Here is a 24,423-nt window from a genome sequence, read left to right as displayed (position 1 = left end):
CAGCAGCCTGAACATCCTGAGCAAGCGTGCTTGGAGGAATGAGGTACAAAAGCGTGAGCGAAAGGGGGGCTGGATTTGGAGGCAGACACACTGACAGGGCGGCTGAAACAGATCGTTCTTGGAAGCAAACACATCGTTCTGCTTCTGCTTGCCTGTGTTCTGCCAAGAGGCATTTGCAGTCTCTAGATCATGATGGCTGCAACCTGCTGTGTTGAAACTTTTCTATCCACAGGCTGACTGTGCAGCGTAGAAAGATAATCTACCTTATGCGCACTTATCTTCTTCAGTGCCCAAGCAATCATCTTCCTTCCCCTTCTCTTCAGCTCTGTGAACTTGTTCATGGTAGTTTCCAATACGGCAGAAGAGCAGGAAGCAAGATTTTTTTTGTCAGATGACCTCCAAAATGCAATACTTTCAATTAAAGCCTTTTTGTTAGGTTGAGTTTTAAAGAATATGGGCTGTACAGAAAGCGGTGTCATGCAGTTCTTTTTACAGTGCAGAATGAAATACCAGAATGCACAGAGAGAGTCTTTGACTTTTGTTTTGTTTTTAATCTCAAGATATATCTAGAGGAATGCAACTTCCAAAGTGTTTGAAAAAACTCAAATTGAAGGTAAAAATTAGGTGATTTTTTTTTCCCCCAAATGCACTGCAAATGCTTTCTTAACTGCGAAGTCTGAGATCGTAACTTGTGGTGTTGATTCTCTGGTTTGGATGCAGTAGCAAGGAGAGTGGCTAACAATGGTGATGGGTTATTGAGTGACTTTTGCTTTTTGTGATAAATCACGGTCCATTGCTCTGATTTATTTAATGGAAGCATCGCAATTATTGATGCTAGGAAGGAACTGTAAACTTCCTTGCTGTTGAGAGGACTTGGACTCCAAAGTTGTACAACGCTACAAATTTGAAAAATACTCTCTGCAGATTTTATGAGGTCTCTCCTCAATATCTTGAGCTATCTGTCATAACCATTAATGAGAGCTGGTTCTGTGCATTGCATGGGGAATAGATCTCTGTGCTCTTCTAGTTTAATGTTCATTTGAATGTCAGGATCACTATCTTCCAGTTTACAGCATTGTAAATGTTTTTGACTTGCAGCTTTTTTCCTTTCCCAATGCTTCTTAATTGATTAATGTATTACGATTAATCCCAAGTGGGATGCCATTATTAACTTGCTTCATTAAATTACATACCAATTTGTTAGCCTTAATTCTCATAATTGTCCCCTTATATTTTAGTGTTTTTGTTTGAATAACTTGCCCTAAGAACTTGATCAGCATGCATTTGTGTATTCTTTTGCCTCCCTTTCCTTCCTCTCACCCTTGATGTTCAAAAGTGGAGTCAGTTTAGGAATATTTATAGTGTCTAATGTCAGCATCTTAAACACAGTAATTTACTTCTCTGTGATTTAAAAGTATCCTGTCTTAAAAAAAATAAATAATCACTGTTGTAGCCATGCCATAAAAATCTTTAAATTGATAGAAAAATATCTTGTGGAGTTTTCATTACCAGACTCCTGAAAATGACACTTAGATGTCTAATATGTAAAAATTACAGTCGTCAGTCTATAATCTCACCCCCTCTGTGGTTCAGGAAGATTGATACTCAGGAAGTCTGTTGATTATAACCATTAGACTAAAAAACAAATTAGTTCCCTAACTACAGTAATGCTTTTTGCATTTCACTCTGGTGTGCTTTGTTGGTGCATCACTTTGTCATTTTATCAAACATCACAAAGCAGACCAAGAGCTGGATGCCATGAGAGCTGGGTCAAAGTGGAGGGACCCCCAGCCTTCACGCAGGCTCTCATCACTCGCCCGTTGTCTGCTTTAGGGGAAGGGACAACAGCTCCTTGTAGAGTCTCTCTTTGTGTCTTTGAGCATTGAGAAGCCGTTGAACATGAGTTGTTTTCTTTGCTGCAAATACCTTTTCTCCTTTCAGCGCTAGCAACGATTGCTTCACCCCCTTCCTTCTTACAAGTTCCAAATCGGGTGCATTTTGACTTGACCTTTTTTGTTTAAGAAAAAGAGAGAGAAGCTGGAAATAAAGCATCTATTTTTTGCTATCCAAGTCTTTGGAGAGTTTTGCTAGAATTGGTCTTAGTTACAGAATCAAAGGAGATGTAAAGCTGTATCTTCATCTCCTCTCCATTCTCTTCTCTCCGAAACGCAGCAGCTGCCTCTGACAAGTCCCTGTTTTCTCCCCATTGTTAAACATCCAGCCTGGATTCCAGGAAGATAATTTTTTATGCCTGTCTGCCTACCTCTTTTTTTAAATTTAATTCAATTTCTTGTTCTGCAAAAAACATCCTCTGTAGCCATCCAGGACTCGTACCCCATTTGTCTCTCAGAGGACTAATCAAGTATATTACATGTGGTTTACATTAATGGGACGTAGATAGAGAAATCTAACTTTTCAAGCAGGAAACTCCAGCTCTCCAGTCCGCATGTTGCCCAGTTCTGCAGCACTTTGCACAGTATTTGTGTACTCCTTAGAAAAATTACACTTGTTTTCATCCTCTGTATCTTCCATGAAACTGTAGAGTCTTCATATGTCTCTGGTTACCAGTTAGTGTTATGGCACATTTTAAGTGAAGGTGAGCACAGGATCTATTCATAAATGATTGCCTAGTTTAACTTTGTGCCATAAAAGAGAGATTGGTTGTAAAGTCTGAATATATAAAATAGATGGGTAAAATTGGGGCTTCCTTTGCCTTTAGATCTTCTGGCTCGGATGAAAAAGTTTTTCTTATTAAATTTAAGCTGTTCTGGCTGAAGAATTATTACTGTAGTTCTCAGATATAACAGTGCCAAGTTTCTCCTAGTAGTGGCAATAATAAACAATGCAAGCTTCAGACAGAATTTCCTGGGTAGCATACCAAATGTTCTAGAAAACCTTCTCGGACAGCAGCTAATACATTTTTAATACAAATAAAACATAATTCTTTAGTCTCGTTTCAGTTTGATCCCTACGGTAGAAAAAGTATACCGACTATGCATAATTTATGTATTTGTTTGAAGTGTTTACCCAGATACTCCATTCACAAAGTCTCTTTTTGTTAATAGGCTGCTGTGAGATGTGAGAATCACTTAGGACTTGCGTTGTACAAATAAATGGAATGTGTCATTTTTGTACAATCAGCGAGGTGGTTATGTAGTCATCCTAATTCTGCCTTCGTCTGCGCTGCCCACCCCATCCATCCTTAGCCAAGTCGCAGAACAGGTCCAACTGAAATGTCAGTATATTTTTCCCAGATCGTGTGTGATGTGAAAGCGTGGAAGCATGCAAGGGAGGGAAGAGGAGGGGTTGGGAGCAGAGTGCTGCCCATCCGTTTCGGGGGACAGCAAGGATGGGTGTCAGGTCGGCATGTCCATGTAAGCACCACCCCATTTATTACCAATGATATGTGTGGTTTCCTGTATAATTCCTAAGCATTGCACATGATGCAGAGCAAGCATGCAGGAAAATGTCCCTCAGTAATTTAATTATTATCTATCCTAAATTACTGTAAATCCAGTGTTACAGGTTACTGCCAGAGGGTTGAGTTGTTGCTGGTTTTTGTCATCCGTAGTTTCTGTGCTGCAGGACAAGCGTGGGAGAGATGATTATCGAGGGTTTTCTGAGCCGGTGGTTTTCTTTCCAGGGGTCAAAGAAAGGCAATGAAAGTAAATCAGAGTCTAGTCTGGTCCCTTTCTTTATGTCTTTGTACAGAGGTAGACATTTCTGTGTATGGCTGATGGCTTAACTGATAATGCTGATGGCATATTACCCCCAAAATAATTCTGCAGCCGAGATGGCGGCTTGCCCAGAGCAATCCTTGTATCTGATGTTTTACCTCCTGTGAATCTAAATCAGAAATCTTCAAGTTCATAGGGTGGAGATGAGGGTGTGTAAACCTGGGAACCCTTTTACAGCATAATTTTAGTAGCTTTCAGACGTATCTTCTACAGCTGAGATTCACTAAAAAGCACACTAATCCAACTGAGGTGATGAGTCTGAAATGAGCTAAATGGTTCCAGTTTGAGTAATATTAAACCTTCCTTTGTTTTAAGTTCAGGTGTGCTTGTATCAGAGTTCCCAGAACAAAACCTGCAAAGAAGCTGGGATGTGCTTTTACGCACATTAAGCTGTACTGGAGATAGATGAGAGTCACAAATGCCAATCACTATCTTTTCTATGCTGAAAATTGAAATATGTGTTAAATAAAGATTGCTTAAATCTGTTCACAGCACTCTTGAACAGTGAGTTTTCAGAGGCTTGCAAGATGGAGCAGGATTTTTCCTGTGAGCTTACGGTGTTTGCAACTGTTTCACAGCTCTGGGAGCACAGAGAAGCCAAAGAAAAGCTGCCTGGCTGATTCCATCAGAAAAGTATTTAGTTGCTGATTGTAAACGTACCATTTCTGTGCATCAAAAATGCATTGTAATGTAGTCGTTATCAAGAGGAAAGAGACTTTCTGAAAGAAGGTATTGGTTTTGCAACATCTGTACTGTATCAAATGAAGCCGAACTGGAGATTTGGCAAACTGTTCTTTAAGAGTAAAGTAAAATGATGTACACATTAGAAAGTAGCCTGGTTATTAGAAAGCTCAGTCTTGCTCCTGATAAAACGGATTTTTTCAGCATAAAATTCATTTTTACTTGCTGCAAGAATATTGCTAAAAGAGATTAACTTTGAATCTCAGTGTATTTTATAGTGTGTCTCATGTTATTTTAAGGCTGTAAATATATTAACTGATCTGTAAGCTTCACTTAGGTTACTGCTTTCTGGGTTTTTGAAGAAATAGGATCATATAATGCAAGAATCAGGATGACTGAATTAAATCACCCCTTTTGATATTTATTTTCCCCTAGGATCATGCTACCAGATCAATATTTAAAAACAGCTATATGGGTAAGCATTGATTAGAAAGCAAAGCTCCATAACCCTAACAGCTAAGCTAGTAATTTTTTTGTGTGTATTTTGTCTGTGGTTTGTATGGCAATATGCACATGCCTGTGTATTGGAAGCAGTCAACATAAAATTATTTTCTTACTCCTTCCTCCCCCCTGCCTACCTTGCCACCTGGCAAACCTCCTTTGTCATATCTAGATCCTATAAAAACATCTAACATGATTTGAAATGCTCCTGTGTGAAACATGATTAGACTACATCAATCACTTTTCAAAGATTTTTTTTTTTAATGCATTTTGTATTTTAAACTGCTAAAACCACGTGCTTTTATATCCTCCTGCATTTCGTGGAAGACATGAGCAGACAGATAGTTCCACATCTTGGGTGAACCAGTCTTGTTAGGTACTCTCCCAAAGTACATACCAGTCAAATTAAGCCTTAGGTTAACGTTTTGGAATGCTCTCCTCTTGCCAACTCATTACCAGTGATATGGCTAAGCAAACTGTTGCCTTCTGCTATTCCAGATATCTACAGAGATTTATTATATTTCAGCTAATAAGCTTACCTTCTCTAATAGCATGCGGCCCACCCTGCCTTATGGCTAGATTTGTCTCTTCTCATAACTTGGGCAGAGAATTAAAGGCCAGAAGTAAAGCTCGCTCTTAAGCCTGTCTAGGTAGAGCTGCTTGGTAGTCCCTGTGTTGTGGATGGAAACACCCGTCCTTTTTGAGTCTGAACTCGCTCGTTATCTAGACTTGTTCTGCACTACCCCTTCGGTCGATACCGATACCTCTCCGTGGACAGATGGTGGTGGGAGAGGGGGGTGATGCCCAGGCAGGTGGCACCACCTCGGTGTGCTGCAGGGCCATATGGGCACTCGGGTTTTAGAGAAACTTGGTCTGTGCATGCAGTACAGCTGGCTGCTACCACACCTGTCTAATAGAGTTGCTGAAAGGCTATATAAATTCATGCTGAGCTATGGAGATTATCTCTGTCAGCTGTTCTTGTGTCAGAAGCAATTTTTTTTAATGCTGCTTTTATGTCTTAAGTGCCCAGCCTATGCTTACCTTTTAGGAAGTACCTTCTTTCTTCCTTCATTACCGCTTGCATTGCATCTGAGGCATATAACTAGTGTCTTACCCCTAAAAATAGAAGATTTTTTAATGCCTTCCTTGTCGTGCCATATATTAAAATGTTTGCTGCCCCCCTTAAATCTGAGTGTACACAGAGCTGCAAATGCAGGTGCGTCCTACCAGTGTGCTGGGGTTACAGGCCAGTCTGCAGAGAACATGGGATGCTACGGCATCAAGCTTTCGAGCACTGGTGCTTGCTGCCATTAGCTCTGGAAAACCTGTCGTCCTCACAGCAGCCGTGAGTGCAGTGCTCCTTGTATGCATGTTACAGCTGGGCTGGAATTCAAACTGTGTTGGGTCTCAGGCATTTTGGGGAGAATTGCCTGTGCAACCTGGCAGTGAACACGTCCCTCTGTGCTAACCCTCTGAGGACTGGCCTTACAGAGCATCGGCTTTTTAGCTCACTCCACACCAGGTCAAGCTGTTGGCAGGGAAAAGCCTGATGCAGGTTGTGGTGTCAGTCGCAGGTGGCCATATGAGGGTGGTGACATCAAAGGACCATGCAGCCTGCCAGGTTTTGAGAAGAGAGATAAGAAACTTTTCTAGAGGTGGATACCAAAACTGGGGTCATGGCAAAGCAGGAGCCAGGAGCCTGGATGGTCCAGCTGATGGGCTACAGCATTGGTGATAGGATCATAACCAGCATACGTGATCTGTGGACACCCAGGAGTTAAAGCACTGGGGTATGAAAAGAAGTTAAAAAAAAAAAAAAGGAAGTAAACACCTCAAATGAATAGGCAGGTACTCTGACAAGCAGATTCAGAGAGTGTGTGAGAGGAGAGGAGATGGCAGACTCTTCGTGAGAGCATTCCTGTGTACACCCACCTGCAGGAAGCATCTTCACTGCTCTGGGTCAGACTAGACTTGTTCAAAGAGCACCTTTTGTTCTAACCATGTTTTAAGTTTTGTTTTAAATCGTATTCAGTTGCATTTTATTTCTTCTCTTATACCTTTCCCTGAGTTTTTGAGATTCTGGCAATTTTGAAGTTACATCCTGAGTAGGAGGAGAGCTTCCTGACCAGAGACAGAGCTTGAAAACCCCCTCCATAGATGGGTCATGCTCCACAGGAGCACCGGAAAGCTGTAAGAAGCCCGTGGAGCGGAGGCATGAAGGCTAGAGCATCCTGAGGAGTTCTCTGGCTTTAAGACTATCACCTACTCGCAGTGATTGAATAGCATTCACTTTGCCACTGCTGAAATGTAGAACATCCTGAAACAAGCATACATGTCATGTTAGTTTTTGTATTTCTTTGTATTTCAAGAGGAAGAAACTGCTGCCACAAACTGAATGTTTCCCAGGCTTTTAATGCACTTGTGTTCTAAGTGCTTTTTTTTCTGCACAATAATTTCCCCATTTCCTCTAAACACAAGCCTTGATACTTGTTGAAATGTTTTTTTAAGGAACGGAGTGAGTTGGTGGGTCATTCTAACCAAGTGAAAAATAAACAGCTTGACATATGATCCTCCCTGTTGTGTGTAGTGTTACACCAGGTGAAATGGGGGGGGTCGAGCTGTACTTTTGTTGCTGCAGGAACTTGAGTAGCCTACTAAGAGCTGAGAAGAAAATTGCAGGCCACATCCTGCCACTCTTAATGCAGTGGCTTGAAGGAGATGGAGATGAGGACTGCCTCATCTCACCTGCTTCTCAGAGCTCTACTACTGAGACTGCCCTGCTGCTGGTACCCACCCTGGCTCAAAGATGTGGCTTTTGGTGCACCTGCCCTTCATGCCCACTAGCTCTGGAGTCCTCGGCATTCCTGCAGCTGGTGTCCTTGGCACCCTGTCTGCTGGCATCCAAATTTCCCCTGGAAGAACCCACTCGCCACCCCCAGTAGCCGAGGCTGCTACTTTTTCCTGTCTCCAGGAAGGAGATCCGGGTGGGGATGGAAGGGCACAAGGACTTTCTTGGTGATGCAGGAGGCAGGGGGTGGAGAGGAGGAGGTGGCAGAGTGGTGCAAGGGTGCGCAAGGGGGTACGTGGAACGGTTTGGGAAGAGAGGATGCCGTAGCGTTGGAGGAGACAGAAACAGCTCACTGGGTGGGAAGAGAGAGCGAGGAGGATGTGGCAGGTGGGCGATGGAAGAGGGAGGCAACTCAGAAATGAGAGAGGAGGCAGAAGTGAGGAAACTCTGAGGATTAGCTGGTGCTTTCTGCCTTAGGTACCACGAGCACTGAACTGTGCGAGTTTGTGGCATTTTGCAAAGCTGCACACATCTGCAAGAACTTAAATGATACTGAAAATTTACAAAAGATAAGTGAAAATGGAAGAACTTGCTTGAAAGAGAATTACAAATAAGAAATGTATCATAGTTGACAGACTTGTCCTCTTGTGCCAGAGAGCTATTAATGAACACCACTGGTCTAACGTTGGGTTCTAGTACCACAAAGATGCCTGGAAGCCTGAGAGCCCTCCCAGCCCATGGTTGCTACATTAGACATGGGGAATTTGCTGTAGCAAAAATTCCTGCAGCAGTTTCAGTAAATCAGTTCACACCAACCTCCTTAAAAATGAGGTAAAAGTAATGGCAAGCAAACTACATTGGAGTTTGAGGTTTTGAAGCAGGAGATTAAAAAAATCTGCCCTACAACAATTTGTTTTCACTGGCTTTCTAATTTAATTGTGAACTGAGGTGTGGTTGTCATTAGGGAAGTGGCTGTGTAACTTAATTGACATTTCTGCATCCTTTGTGTTTGTGACTCATAGATGCCGGCTTGAGTCATCTTGTACTGGCGGCCGGAGGGAGCTGCTACTGTTGTGGGGAAGTGAGCCGAGGGCAATGCTGGGAGAGAAAAAAAGAGGACTTTTCATGTAGAATGAATGAAATCTGTTGGGAAGCTGAGATGACTTCTTTTCTTCATTTTAAAGTGGTGATTATTGTGACCTTTTTCACCAAAACCCTTTGTGTTGGCTGGGAGAGAGGGAAAAGGCTGGAAATCTGTGCTGCATCCTAGGCAAGCTTAGCTGGAACAATTAAATTACAAACCCCTGCAAAATGCTGGGGTTCCCGACGCCCATCTGAGCGGTTCCCTTCCACCCTTTGCATTTTGCCCAGCACATTTTCTTGTTTAGCCACCAGATTTCATTGTTTTATTTTCAAAGAAAAAAAAAAAGGCTGAAGGTATTTTTTTCTCAATTGTACACGTTTGTACCAAATTCAAGCCAGGAGCAGAAGAAAATGAAAGCCAACTTCCATTCTTGGTTTCACAGTTTTGAGTTTAGCCTCTCCAAATGTGAGAAGCTGTGTATCAAAGAGTGGGTGCTGTAGGATGATCTGGCTGTAGTGCTTGTTATATTTTTTTCATTACACCATTTCATTTTCCTCCCTACTTAGGTAAAAATGGTTATTTTTACCTAAAAACTCCCATAAATTGCGCAGATTATGGAAACTCTAGAAGAGACCAAAATCCTTTTTTTTTTTTTTTTTTTTTTAAACTCAGATGGTGAGAACAGTTTATAACTGATGGCAGTTTTTATAAAATAGCCTCCATCCTGATAAAATGTTACCCCCTGGTGTGTCATTTTTCCAGCTGAACTGCTGGTAGGATTGAGAGATCTTGCACACTGCTGCTTAAATAAGTAGACTACATGCTCTATGAAGAAATCATATTATTTTCTCAAAGGAGAACAAGTAGGCTCAGTGCACCAAAATTGCTTTAAATAAACTTGCAGCTACTCTAGACTTTTTTGCGCAGCTGCAGATGGTACAGTCTATCAATCAAGCTTTCCCAGCTTTGAGAATCTGGCACTGAAGCTGTGTCTCCTCTGTGTTGCAATTACATTTTTGTCTTTCACAGAGCTTTGTATCTTAGATATTCTATTGCTACTAATCAGACTGTGCTTTTGGGCTGCAGGTATCTTCCGTTTTTCCTCAGATATATGCGTATTAAGATCTTTCAATATCTTGTTAATTGAATGTGCTATTCACTTGCAGTAAATTAGCTGCATCATGCTTTCGAAGTGCAAGAATACATTGGGGAAACTAATGCCTACCTTAGCAATGGAGTGAGTCAAAGTCTGGGCAAAAGAGTGGCTTACAAAAAGAAAGGAAAATACATTGCTGGCTGTTCCTTACCATCCTGGTGGTTGCAAATCTTGTGATAGTGAATGGAGGTAATGCTACAGGGAGGAGAGGCTGCAAAGTCTTCCTCAGCCCGGTGAGCTTATCAGTCAGCTGCCAGCATGTGTACAATACACGATCAATGTTTCTATCCGCTAACAAAGAAACTCAGTGTGCACAAACACAACGTACTCTGAGCCCAGTTATTAAGTAGTACTTACCTCTACCTCTGAGTTTCATGCTCTTGCTTTTTTTGAGACAGTCTGTTGTACTAGCATGTTGCCTTGCAACATGCTGCTGCAAATTCTGATGTATGTTCTTCTGAGGTAGCCTGTGCTGTCCCTTTGCTCTTTTTATGACACTGATATTTCAGCTAACCTTTGGTGTAAAAGTGACTATGCTGCTTGTATTTTTAAGCATCCCTACTGGACATAATGAAAGTGAAAGTTGCTGATCTATGACATAGTTTGTCCCATCCTTGTCCCAGGATGTCTGTAACTAACTCGGGTCCAGAGGCAGCAGGTACAAAGCGACAGAGGGGGTGAGCTAAGGCGGAGAGGAGCTGTGGTTGCAAGCAGTTGCCTTGCACTTAACCAAAGATGAGGGACAGCCAGAACACCTGACCCCGGAGTCAGTTCAATAGCTTTTAAAACCATTTTGGACTTTAAAAAAAAAAAAAAGAGAAAGTGCAGCTTCCTCTTTGGCACTGCTAGTTAATATCTTACTGTAGATACCCTCTAAAGCTGTGATGAAATATGAAGTTAATACATCACTAGCAAGCTTTCAGTCAGAATGATATATTATTCAAAGTGGAATTAGCTAGAAGGATCAATGCACACCCATTACTCTATTTAAAATAATCATTGGAAGACTCATTAACTTTTTTTTCCTTTCTTCAAACAACATAGTGAATGCGACATATAGGAACACCCTCTCCAACAGCATATGCACCTCTATGACTTCAGTATATTTTCATTCATAGCAGGATTATTAACACCTGAAGGCCAAAACCCAGATTTAACTCAACAGAATTTGCCTTCAAATCACTGAACCTGAAACCAGTTGCCATAGGCAAAGGCGAACTCAGCTCTAATGCACATTTTTAAAAAATCAAAGTTCAGTTCATGGCAGTATCTGTGTGAAATAGCGCGTGTGCCAGCATAAGGTTCAGTGTCACATCTTGCCTGGGTACCTGTTATTCTCTCTGATTTTACACATGAGCAGCAACTTGAAGTATTAAGGGAGCTGTTTCCATTTCTTGTTTTCCCTTACAAATATATTCTGCAGGATACTTACTTTGGGCAGTCCATTCATTACACAGCAAATGCTTTCCATCTCCCAGCTCACCTCTGTCAGGCTGCAGGCTCTTGGCCAGATTTGTCCTTTTGCATCGACTCGTGCAGGAGATGTGCAATTATAGCATATATGGGGGAGATGGAAGAAAATATCATCTGTGGAGGAGCAGGAATATATCATTCTTGGATCATTTAGTGCTTGTGAAGGTGAAAAACTTAGAGCACCAAATCTAGCTTATCATTGTGTTGGGAGCTCTGTAGGCATTTTCTTGCCTTCACAGATAGCTCAGTGTGCTATAGTGTCAACCAGTATCCCTTCTCACCCGTCAGTTCTCCTGAAAAGGTCCAAATAAATATTTTCTACTGTATTTCAAAGCAAAGCATATGTAAACTTTTCATATCTGTTCATCCACATTCCAGATCCGGCTGAAATCTTTCACTTCCTTTTATTCAGAAATGTTTAAGAAATGAGATATTTATCCACAACCAGATTTCACAATGTGGACTTCAAAAAGGAGAGAAGAGAAAGGTGAGACGGTGGACTTTGTGCAGAGCAAAAGGGTGCATACCACAAAGCCAGGATGCATATCCTTTCTCAATGCTGCAAGGTTAAAGCATCATCATTCAGAAGATTTAGGAGCAGGACCTACACAAGCTGTTAGCTAGCTCTGAAATAATTTGGCCCCAAAGACATGAATTTGAAGAGTTTCACAAGCGATATGCCAAGTACTTTCCATGAGAAAAGTATGTTTCTTTTGACTGTGATTATCTTGGATTCTTTGAAATCCCATTGCTGTGATGTTAAAATACATATTGTGTGGCATAATGTTCACATTAATGGGATTCTTCTCATTTCTGTTCTAAAACAGTGAAACTCAGGTTCTTTCCCCTCGAGACTGAGGACTGGCATCTGTCCAACACTACTGAGCTGATAAGAGAATAAATTGTTTAACCATGTTGATTGTCCTGAAACCCTACAGGACAATTTAATCTCTGCAACCCAGTTAATTTGTAATAGTTTTCTTTTTCTTCTTAGTTGTTTGTACAGAGTGTTTGGAGACTTGAGTATTTGGCTGGTGAGCTGTAGATCTTAACTGCAAGCTGAACAGGAGCTGAAGGCATGCGGTTGGGGGAATATTACCCCTGACTTTCACCGTTGTAATTGAAAGTAGAATTTGACACATTGGCATCTCTCTGTGTCAGCCATTGTCACTGGCTTCAGCTGCCACGGTTAAGTATGCAGTCATTCATCCTTGGCAGACACCGTCCTTTACAGCACAAGAGGATGGTCTTTGGATGTTAATGCCACAGCACTCTGGGAGCAGCTGGCTATATCGAATTCAAGGCATGCAGATTGTCTTGGCCGTTTTACTTAGCAGATGGGTAAGGCTTGATAGATTGAAGATTTAGTTTCCAAGTCAAGGGCCAAATGTTGCAGTGGGAGAGAAAAGTAAATTATATCACTATTCGGAGGGGAAAGGCTCAGGTACTGTATCACAAAATTGTTGCCATTCATTTTCCTCTGACTTGCACAAAATGCATGTCATTTCGCCTTTCAATATAGCCGACTATGGCATTCTCCTTCGTTTTGAGATGCTTTGCAATACTGTCTGTGAGCCCATTTAATGAGCTTGAAAGCAGTTGCTGCAAATTTATGACAGTTTAGTAAGTCTAAATGCCAGGATTTTTTTAAGGTGGAAATGAAAGAGAAATTTGTATTTCATATCACCCTGAATAGGTGGGTTCTCTTCTATTCTTTTTTTCCCTACACCCTTTTCTTCAATACAACAGATCTATTTAAACATATTTTTAAAAGGAAAGTGTATTCCTTACTCCTGAGCTGTTCAAGCTATTAATATTCACGTACTTTTCACAAGGTGGCTGGTACCAGTGATCATTAGAGAGCTTTGTGGTGCTTCCCCCAGCCCTTCTCATGTCAGTGGGAAGATAACCTGGCTTTCGGAGAGGCTGCCCAGAGCAATGGGCAATGGGGGGAGTCTGGCCCTTTGGGCAGGAGTCGTGGATCTGGTGTTGCTGTGTGGCCTCTCTAACTGCCTCAATGTGTTTTTGGGGGTTCCCCTGTTTTTATTTGTTATTGTTCCTAAAATAAGCATTGTAAGCTCGAAATTTTTGCCTGAGACTGGTTTTTGGGGGGTTTTTTTCTGCTTTATGGAACTGTTTCCAGCAGAAAGGCAGGTCATGGATTCTTAAATGACTTTAGCATATGGTTTAAATTATATAGCATGTGGTATAAATTTTAACACTTTACAACTTTGCTGATTTTTTGTAAAATCGGAGACTTCAGGAGGTTCCAAGTTTGTCCTGTAAAATAATCAGATGAAAAGAGAGCTTCAGCTACTTAATGTACAATGAACGATAGAGAATGAGAACTAGCTGGAGTTTTTTGACTCCTTAGAACATGCTGAGCTTAGTACTGCTGTAACACAGGGGCTTTCTACAGAGTAGTAGCTTGCCCAGTAAAGTCTATTTTTACATGCTGTGGCTTGGTGCCCGTACTAGTGTGATCAGCCTGGCTGTGGTGCTGTCTGTCCTTTCATCACACTCCTGCTCCGCTCCTTTGCTGGAACTTTCCTTGTTGGAGTATTAATAACATTATCCTGAGAAGGTGCTTAGCTCGCTGGCCTGCCTCCTACCCTATCGACTCTGAGGGTAAGGCTATAGGAACAGCACTTTCAAGCAAGGGGACAACAGGTTTTGCTGCTGAAAGGTGTTAACGCTGTTGTCAATAGAGTTCATGACGGATCAACCTTGTTGTTCGCTGAGGAATGAATCATTTCTCAGTCCCCGCATTAGATGTGGGAGCTGTAAGTAAATGCAGCCTGTCTAGGGTAATGATTTCCACCATGACTTCACTTGAAGAACGTCTCTGTTTTACGACTGCAGAATGGGGTCACTTGTGCATTACCTTTTCCTACATTGCGAATGCTTGTTTCATTCATTGCATTAACATCAAGCCATTTGTTCTACTCAGAATGGCGTGTGCACCAGGTATTGAAGTCACCCAAAGGCTATGATAAACAAAGAGATTTTGCTTCCTCATGTCATGTTCATCCCATATTTACCCTATGGTGAGAGCTCTGTTAGCACAGGAAACTGCTTAATGATATCTCTATGTTTGTTTTTCCCTTGCACTTAGCATGATAGTTACCTATTTATTTCTGCTGAAGCGGATTACAGGCATTTTTCAATTATAAATGATGCACGCGAGCGTTATTTATCCTGTTTACTGCAGACCTATAGAGTGTTAGTCAGTCTTGAGCAAAAGCATCTTGTTGAGGAAACAACATTTGTGGTAGTGGTACTGTAGGTATTTTAGGGCAATTTCAGGATGGTTTTCCATCTGTCCATTAATACTTGCTGTGCAGCACGCTCCTGACCAGCAGCATAGCAGGTTTGTGTTTGCGCATGAAATTCTTGTGCTTGGGAGATTTTCATTTGTGACGTTTCTTCTGTGTTAGCCTCTTGAGGGAGGAGGGGGAAACTCATTGTTCTTCTCTCACAGGAAAAGAAAAGCTTTGTGCGGCTCTAGCAGGTGAATCTTGGGTGAAGCCTAAGTGCTGAGACCCAGTTACAGCTGTATGGTCTTTCTCTAACTCTGCAGCCAAGGCATCCTGAGAAATGTGGCATATAAAGTTAATCTGAAGAATTCATTGCCGTTTTCCTTCAGGATATATTCAAAAGATAATAAAAAATACACTCCTGCAATACAGATTATATAACAGTGAAAGATAAAAACAGTTTGTAGAAGGATATAAGCTGAAGCTTCATGACATGGAATCATAAAGGAGGTCAGAAGGACACTTCTTATTCTAGAGATTTTTGTCCTTTTTTTTCCTCTCTGCTTTTTTTGCCCTCCCTTTCCTTTAAGTATCAGCTGTTTCAGAGACAGGATTCTTGTATGGGTGAATCTCTGATCTCAACCAGCATGGTAGCTCCAGGCCAGTTAAACCAGAGATGTGCAGCAATGGGGATAGAACTTGACATTTTGGGTTTCAGAAACCTTTTCTCTATGAACACAGGCAGAAAAAGGATACAGAGAAGTGCAAAAAAATAGAGAGGAAATTCAAGGTGGTTGGTTTTTTTTTCTTAAGAACTTGAAGAAAAAAAGATGTAAGAAAAGGTTTGCTCTGAAGCCTGAAGAATTTCACAAAATGAGAAAACTTTTGGGCAGTTTTCTAATGGTCTTGCTAAGATCCTGAAACTGTTGTAGTGAGGTGTGGGAGAACAGTGTGTGAGTATAAGGAAAAAGGGGAAAAGCATCTGGAAGGAAAATAAGACTATATCCCATACAGGTCTAAACTGACATCTCTGCAAGTGGTGGTACTTGTTTGCATGTGATTTTTAAAGAAACATGAGATCCCACTCCCCATACCCTCGGAGAAAACATGATTACAGATGCATGGAGCATTTGCTTTCCAGCCCCCAAAGAAATAACGTGACTGTTGATTTCATGCTATTGAAGAACACAGCACATTTGCGGAATATGCTATCAAAAAGATTGCGTATCTGGATCTATATAGGCATACCACCTCAGCAGATCAAAGGGGCGCTGCCAAAGCTGAGGTTCAGAATTGATCTACTTTGACAGAAAATCCCAAAAGGAAGAGTTTTAACCTTTAGGATTCTTTCCATCTATTTGCTTTCTTCAAACTGATTGCAGCTGTCACCAGAAATAAAAACAAAGCAAACAAAATAAAATGCTTTACAACTTATGGTTAGGCAGCAATAAATAAAACATTGTTCAAGTCCCGTGCAAGTTTTACTTACAGTCTTGTACTAAATTGCTGGTAGCGTTTTTAATGATTTTTTTTTTTTTTTTTTTTGTTCGTAGTAGCCATGGCTTGGAGAAACCTGAATAAATGGAAAAGATGCAGGAACATGTCTTGCAACAGCTGTGCATTTTTAGTGTTTACTGTTGATTCTCCAGAAGCCAGGCAGAACCTACAAAGTGGGTCCTTGGGTTCAGTGTACTGTGATTATTATTTATACAGAATCCAAAGTGTACAGAGCACCCCTTTGGGCATATGAAAGTTCATGCTTCAAAGAGCTTACAGCCTTCAGGGCTAATAATATTATTGCCAGTAACATCTAAGCTGTATATATTTCAAAGCTGCTGTTGCTACTTTCATAATTTTATTGCATATCTTGCTGTACCTGATTGTTGCAAGTTCTGGAGTACCGTGACGAGAAAAGGATCTTCAATTTCCGTTTAAAACACCAAACCATTTTGTCTCTAGGCAAGAGCACAAAAATGTGTCCTGAACACAACGCAGTAGTTCAAAGGCCAAATAAACAGAAAAAAGAAAGGTGGTTTGTTGTGGTTTTTTTCAGTGCAGTTGGCTAAGAAGGTAATGAGGTTTCTAAGATTCCTAATTAGTCATGGGGAGGAAGGACAAGAAGAGACATGTTTGTCCTTGTGAAACTTGGATAGTGGATTCCAGTTTTCTCCCCAGGCCATTAAAATTTGTGATTTTTTTTACAATAACACATTTTTTGGATATGCTGCGGTCAATGATGTCTTCTTCCTAAGAGTGCGCTCCAAGCTAGTTCTGCACTTCACGCAACAGCGTGTTCCCTGCTGGGCACAAGGTCCTTTCTCAGGGATTTCTTCTTTTTTTTCTCCACTCCTTTCCTCATATGTTAACACATGGACATAGAGTGATTAAACTCTAATTTTCCTCATGACATTGAGATCACGGGCAGGCAGCAAAGTACAGAGGAGCTCTTTTGCATTCAGTGTGTTTTCCCATTGGGAGCAGTTCATCCAAAATGATCAACACTGCTCAGGCTTCTGATACTGGCTGGTGGCAAAAAAAAAAAAAAAAAAAAGTACCACGTGAATGAGGTACATGCCAGTATTTATTTCCCAAAAGTAAATTGGCAAGTATCTTAAATAGTGGAACATATTCACAGAAAGTGTGAGTTATTCCTTCAATACCTCTGAAGAGGCAAAAGGTTAAAAAAAAAAATTGCATTATTGGTTGTAAATTCCTTGGCTGTGTTACAAGTAAGTGACTGAAGTGATGGGTTTAATTTGGAAGTTGTGGAGCTCAACAGGGTTAATCCTTCCTGCTGCCTTCCCCTCCTCTGTCTGGTGCTGGGTCTCACCGTTGCAGAGGACACGGGTGACTGCTGTTTGATAGAAGAAATACTGTAGGATACCAGTTTTTGGTCTGGCAGTGTAGGCAATTACATTGTCAAAAATCAGAGATTTCTTCTCGATCCTCTCACAAAGCTTTTCTCCCCTCTCCCTTGTCCAAGTGACACTAAATTAAATAAATGTAAAAATATGAATAGCAAAGAGATGCCAAGGCCCAACTCCGTTAGAGCTGAAAGGGGTCCAGCTTCACTGATTTCAGTGGCAGCACCAGATTTATTCCCGTATCAGTAAGAGATGAACTGGTCTGAGATAACTTCTGTTTATCACAGCAGTTTTCCTCTACGAAAGCAGAAGTAGATGGAGAAAAAGCAGCTGTCTGGTTTTAGGTTTTGCTGGCCTGATAATATGGCTAATGTTCTAATTAATTCAGAGGACGCTTTCTTTTGATTTAACCTTCCTTACTTTATTTTATTATGCCGTGTATCTTTGGCATTTGGTGAAGAGCCATTGTAAATGTGAGAACTAAGCAGCTTGTTAGATAACATCTTTTTTTTTTTTTTTCTTTAGAAGATTAAACTGAGACTGTTCTGCCTGGTGCCAGAATAGATGTAACCAATCCTGTATCCTTTGCATGTAGGTCAATCAGAGGGACAATCCAGCACTGGATCCCATTATCCATGGGTTGAAGGGCGTCGTACATCACGGTAAGTAGCTGCTTAAACTTTCTTCTTGCCAGGAAGGGGAGAAGGGCAGGAATATTGTCCTTAAGGGATCAGGTCACCCCTGGAAGGACACAGTGAGCCTGCACATTCCTCATTCACTGATGTTTAAGGGCATCACAGCCATTATTTGATTGGTAAAGATCAGAGTAATTTGTTACCTGAAAATGGTTTGGGGTTAACAGTAAACAATTTGTTTCTTTTCAGTCAGTGCTCTAGAATGCGTAAGTTATCAATCAAAACCTACTGCAATATATCATTCATATTAGTACTTCGAAGGCAGCGTTGATGCCTCACTCCTGCTATTTATCTTCTGTTTGCTCTAAAAATACTCCTCTCTGAAGTTTCTATTTGTTTATAAATTATTTGTCTTTCAAATTTAGGGAGCTGATAATGAAACAGAAAATTAACTATCTATGAAAATTAATTAAACTTTGCAGCAGATGAACATCTTTCTAATGCTGACATAAATACGATCATTCGGCTGTTCTGATGCATATAAACCTATTATCCTTGAACTTATAGCAGGTACTGAAATAAATATTAATATATTTTATACTTTTATAACCAGTTTTTACTTAGGAATTTTCCTGAAACCTTATCACAGGTAATGCATCATTAGCAATGACATCAAGATGCTCCAGTTCCCAAAGTACTCTTGTCGGGTTTTAATATAATGATTTGTAAAGTTTTAATAATCTCATTGTAATTCAAAAGGCATCTGCTGGAATGGTGCTTGGTACGATAATAAATCTCCATCCCATCTATAGTGCTGTGATAAAACATCTTTGCACCTTTTCCGAGTATTGTCTTTAGACATTAGCTCGTGCTGTAGAGCTTAACAAACATTTTTTTTCTCTTGACTGCAGACCTAAAACTAGTTGACAGTGTTAAATTAAAACAAATAGGATTTTGGATTAATTGCTCTACTTTCAGAGTCATTTAACATTGCAACTGGGAACACCAATAAATCCAAAGAAAGTGAAAAATAGGGGTTAAATGATAACATAACGTCCTTCATTTAGAGAATTTTCCATAGGTTTTGCTGTTTATAAATTGCAGTGTTCTGCTGTGAAATAAAAACAACACACTGAGCTGAAAAACTGTGTTGTTTTCCACAAAAATAGATGTTATTATCTAGCTCCCACTGGGTAACAAAACAGGCTAGCAAAAATAAAGTGAGGATGAGTTGGGCTGCAAGAATTTTTCAGTGGCTATGTAATTTGACACTGAAGTCAAGCTGCCAGTTAACTGGACCAGGATCTCGTTTTAGCTTTGTTCTCTACCTGCCTTCTATTTCAAGACCCTCTACGCACTGCAAGCACGACAGTGGTTTAGCCTTCTCATCGTTTTAATTCTGCTCCCTCTCTTCCTCCTCACTGTTGCAGCCAAAATAGCCACTAGTGGATAATCACACCGGTGTCTCCTAAGAGTATTATTCTATTCCCAAAAATAACTGTTTGGCTAGGATGTGACACGGTCCTGAGGTTGTGATTCCCTGACCACATAATGATTAGTCCATCTTGGTGCTGCCTACAAGCAGCAAGATCTGGGTGGATAAAAGGCGTTTATTTTTGTTTTGCTCACAATGCACAGAAGGCTGCTAGTGTTTCAAGTAAAGGAAATTGCTTGATATATTTCAATAGCTTGTTTCCTTTTCAAAACATTAAGGAAGAAAAAGAGGAAAATCTTGCTTTCCTTCCTGTTTCAAAGGCCCTGATTAAAGGCCTTTTCTAAGGTTCTTCTGGTGGCTAGAGTAAGGGAATTTCCTCCTACAAAGTAGTTGTTCAAAGAAATTGTTCTTTTTAACTTAAGTATTGATGGAATGCTTCAGTGAAGAATTCTCATATAGTATCTCTCTTTTAATGTTATTATATAGAATAATAGTAAAGATGTGAGCTTTTATTCCAGACACACTCATTTCTTTTCTTGATGAAAGTTACTTACATCTTACATGAGCACATTTTTATGAATTTATCTGAAAAGCTTCTTCCTGCCTTCCATTTGGCTGCATTTGACTGGGACCCTAAGGCAACATGGACTTTTTGGCTGAAATACAGTGGAAAACTCTTGTGGTTTTTGGATAGAGTGGTTGGATCAAGCAGGCATCCAACAAAAGGAGCTGGAGAAAGGCAAAATTGAAACCTTAAGTTTCTTTGCATTTTATAACATTTCCATGCCCATGTTGGTATTAGGTGGTCATCACAATACAGAGGCACATGCCTATAATGTAGAAATCAAGAATACATACGAATGTTGAAATAACTACCTTGCTTTTAAATTAGACCATGTTTGTATATCCTCTGCTGGCTGGAGAGACCACCAGCCCCTCAGCTTTGCTCCTCCCATGTGCCTTATCTCAACATGCCTATTTAAGGAAGATTTCCTTGGTTTTCTGTATCCCTCTCCCTCGAACTGGTAGAGCATCCTTCCTGAGTTGTGCTAGACAGTCACTCCTTCCTCATAGTCATTCAGTTTTCAAAGAGGAAATTACACACCCACACAAACACTCATCGTCATCCTCATTTCTTCATTTGCCTTCTGGTGGTACTAGAAGGCCTGGTCCTATATGGGGACTCCACTGCACCACACTGTATAGGGCACCTGTGCTGGCCTGTCCCTATAATGGTGACAGATCCAATGACCCTTAGATGTAGGGATGGTACTGATGAGCGGTGAGCTGGTTTTTAATTTTTCTTGCATAGCTTTTCATTTTTTCTGTGAAGTTCTTGTATTCTTACGGTGCCCTTCCATCAGTAAGTGAACAATTTAAGTGTCAGAAGGACTTTCTGTGGAAGTGAAAGCAATTTTTGCTTGAGATTTCGTCAGGGATTTGAATTACTTACTAATTTGATGGAACATAAATAATTGTGCCCTTCACAGTGTCACCAGCTTAGTAACAATGATAGAGAAACGCACACATAAAAATCAATACCGGCTTAGTCGCTACTCGGAGTTCACTTTGTTTTCTCATCTCCGGGCATGATTTCATAGAATCTTAATGCCACATTAAGCTTAATTTTACATGAGCAACCATATAAAGTTTCTTAGCTGGAAGGAAAACCAGTGGTGTACCAAATCGCCTAACGATGTTTGGATCAATGATAATGCTTTTGGGTTTGCCCCGCATCTTCCTGCCGAACAGCACGTTCCCATCACGTTGATGCTCCCCAACTCCCGCATCCACCCTCGCAGAGCATTGTAAAGGCACACGAACACCGAGGAGGCTCTTTTCAGAGCTGTCAGATGCCTGTTGCTGATTTTAAAATTGCTTTCAGTTTTGTGCTCTGCCAAGGATTTGTCACACCTCCCGCCGGCAAGGTGCCTGCTATTCTCACTCCTGCTTTCCCTGCCGCAAAGCGGACGGCGAGCGTGCGTCTGCCACGGAACCCGCCAGGGACTGACAGCTGGGAGCGTGCAGCCCTCCTTCTGCAGAAGGGATGGAGTACAGGCAGGCGTGATACGAATTTTCTGATGCTGACTTGCCAGTGTCTTTCAGCTCTGACTGCTGGCGGTCTTTTTTAGCTCCTCTGCAAATGCTCTTCTCATCACAAAAGCTGATGGGAAAGGTCTCCAGCAATGCTGGTGCTGGTGGGACGATGCACGTCCTTAGTTGAAGCTGGATCATTAGGTAAAGTAATAAAGTCACTAGTGCCTGGCTGCACTTGCACCACCACACGTGGGCCAGTCATGGTGCTGCAAATCAGACTTTTCTGCTTCTGTTTTGCTGCCAATGTGCTTGGCTGGGTGCCCAGCCCTGAGCCCCTCTCTGCTCCTCGTCCTTCCTCGCAGTGCTAAGGAGCAAGGGGCAGGAGACGGAGCTGCCCTTGTGCAAGGGCTGAGGAGGCTCCCGGGGCCTCAGAGAGCGTGGTTGTGCCCTTGTGGGAACAGGGAACGTGAAATACCAGGGTATGTCTTATACAGTTGATTTGCATTAAAATGGCTACTAAAGCTTTTGTCTGCCACACGCTTCAGCAAGATCTCAGAGGAGCACCTAGCAGGATGGAGCTACTGCACAGAAACATTGCTTTTTCCCACCTCTGCTGTCTTTGACTTGCCCTTTTTAGTACCATTTTGTATGTAAGCCTCTTGGAGATGCCTTTTCCTTGTTCTTACCAGCTGCCTGAAAGGCATTAAAATGAGTCTGCTTCCCTGATGTCAGTCCTGAGGGCAGTGCCCGGTGCTGGAGGCCGCGCAGCATTTGCCCTCTCCCAGCCTGGGCGCGGGTGCTCTGCCCAGTCCTGTTTTACCGTGCAGGCAAATGGTTGTCAGAGGAAGCAGCAGCTCACGCTACCCCAGGCCCCTGGAAAATCCTTCAGGGTGATGGAAACCATGTTTTGTCACTCTGTCCTGTTCTTTGTGTCTGTCAGCAAGAATCTACACGGATCAGCAGAAAATTATTAGCAGAGCACAAATAAATTACCGCAGCAGAAAAGCCTCTATTACTGTCACAAAAATGAGGCTCTTATTCCCTTCCTTGTCAAAAGTGAGCACTGAAAATCAAAGTGCAGCCAGATCAAAAGCTTAGGTACAAAGTGAATCGATGGCATCTGTTGCTTGTTTGCGAACGTGGGGTGGGGTGAGGGGAAGAGAGGAACCTTTGTTTATTTAAAAGGGAGTTTGGAAAAAAAATCTTACTTTTTTCTTCTGCCTTTGTATTATTAAAATGCCATAACTTAAGCTCAGCATGGAGCAGAGTGTGATCTTGGGTCTCCCTCAAGATGATTGAGAGGTGTTCAGGCAAGTTGGTGGTGACAACCAAAGTTTCAGGGGTTACTGGAGAGACCATACCAAAATACAGTGAAACAGAATTGCTTTAATAATGGAAAAGGATAGAGAATAAATAAGTTGTGCATCTCTCCAGTTGTCCTAGCCAAAAAGGCAGTGAATAACCTGTTAAAATAAATCAGCACTAAAAAGGAAGCAATCCAGACAGTGTTAGTTACCCTGTGGATCTATCACACCAGAAGGCATAATAACAAGAAAACACCATTAGCAGTGTGACAGGCTTTTTCTTTTGTTTTTAACTTTAACCATAACACCACCTGACAAGCTGTTTGCTTTCTGCACCAAATATCCGAGGGTTGTAGAGAAGAAAGGCGGGGGAGAGGGGTGAGGGTGAGATGTGATACCATGGGACCTCATCTTTTAAAGTAAAACTTTGAAGAAACCAGCAGCTCAATTTGGAACAAGGAAGGCCATCAAAGGGAGAGCAGCGCGTTGTGTTAAACCGAGAAGGAAATGTGGAGGAGCATTTCTTTTTCCTCGGGGAAGATCTGGAGATATTCTTTTGTTTTCTGATCTGTTCTTGTGTTCACAGTCAGAGTAGCCGTGTGAAAGGGGCCAGGACAGGATTGCTGTGGAGCAAAGGGGAGGAGGAGGGAAGTGGAAAATGAAGATGAGAGCAGAGGTGATAAGTTCACGCCTTTATATAGGGCAGCTCTGTGCATAGCTGCAGGGGTCCGTATCATTTAAACGAATAAACGATGGAAGTGTTGGAAATCTCTGGTCCTTCACCTGTCTGCTCTGCAGAAAGCAGTGCTGGTCATGGCTGAGTAAAGACCAGCGAGCTGACATAGAATTAATATATTGCACAGAAAAACTAATTCAAACTAACAAAAAGATTGCAGTTGTTAAAGGTTAAGAATTAAGGTTGATGCTGAATGTGAACAAAGCATCTGCAGGAGGAAGGAGCTGGGTGCTTTGCTGGTGGGTTTTGAGGATGTTTGCTGAGAAGAGAAGGGTGGTGAAGTCTGAGAACGTGCGGTTTTGCTGTGGCTCCACTGAAGCAGACGTGAATAGCCCATGCTGCTCTGGCCGCTTCTGCCTCACTTTGCCCTCCCTCTGCCAGGGTCCAGCTTGCTCCAGGGATCCTCTTCACCTCTAAACTCCTTGTCATAGTTTCTTTTTCCTCCTATCGCCGGTGCCCATTCTGTATTTCTCAGTTTCCGTGTGCCTCCAGCCTTGTCTCCGCATGCACCTCTGCCTCGGCTTAGGTTTTGCGAAACCCAGAATAGTCTCATCCCAGTCTAGAACGGCACCGGCTGCTCTGCCAAGCTCTGCGTCAGCAGTGTTTAAGCATTAAAGGTTCAGAATTCTTTTTTACTTCTTTAAAGAGTTAAGACCTCTCCTCCCTGGCTAAACCTTTTCCTCCTAAGCTGTTTTAAGAGAGGGAGTGAGAAAAATTAAGCCCGAGACCAACACC

The 24,423-nt window shown here is 41.7% G+C and overlaps 1 protein-coding gene across 4 annotated transcripts in view; it reads left to right on the top strand.

The window, feature by feature from the left end:
* PTPRG (protein tyrosine phosphatase receptor type G) overlaps window positions 1-24,423 on the top strand; it is a 412,532-nt gene that overhangs the window by 281,020 nt on the left and 107,089 nt on the right. For all 4 annotated transcript variants that reach the window (XM_069811972.1, XM_069811975.1, XM_069811971.1 and 1 more), the window contains exon 6: window positions 18,137-18,203. In XM_069811972.1, the coding sequence (XP_069668073.1) occupies window positions 18,137-18,203 (67 nt within the window). The remainder of the gene's footprint in view (window positions 1-18,136; window positions 18,204-24,423) is intronic.

This window comes from Haliaeetus albicilla, chromosome 24 (assembly GCF_947461875.1).
Source record: "Haliaeetus albicilla chromosome 24, bHalAlb1.1, whole genome shotgun sequence".
Taxonomy (NCBI): Eukaryota; Metazoa; Chordata; class Aves; order Accipitriformes; family Accipitridae; genus Haliaeetus; species Haliaeetus albicilla.
This window is presented reverse-complemented; position numbering and strand designations above follow the sequence as displayed.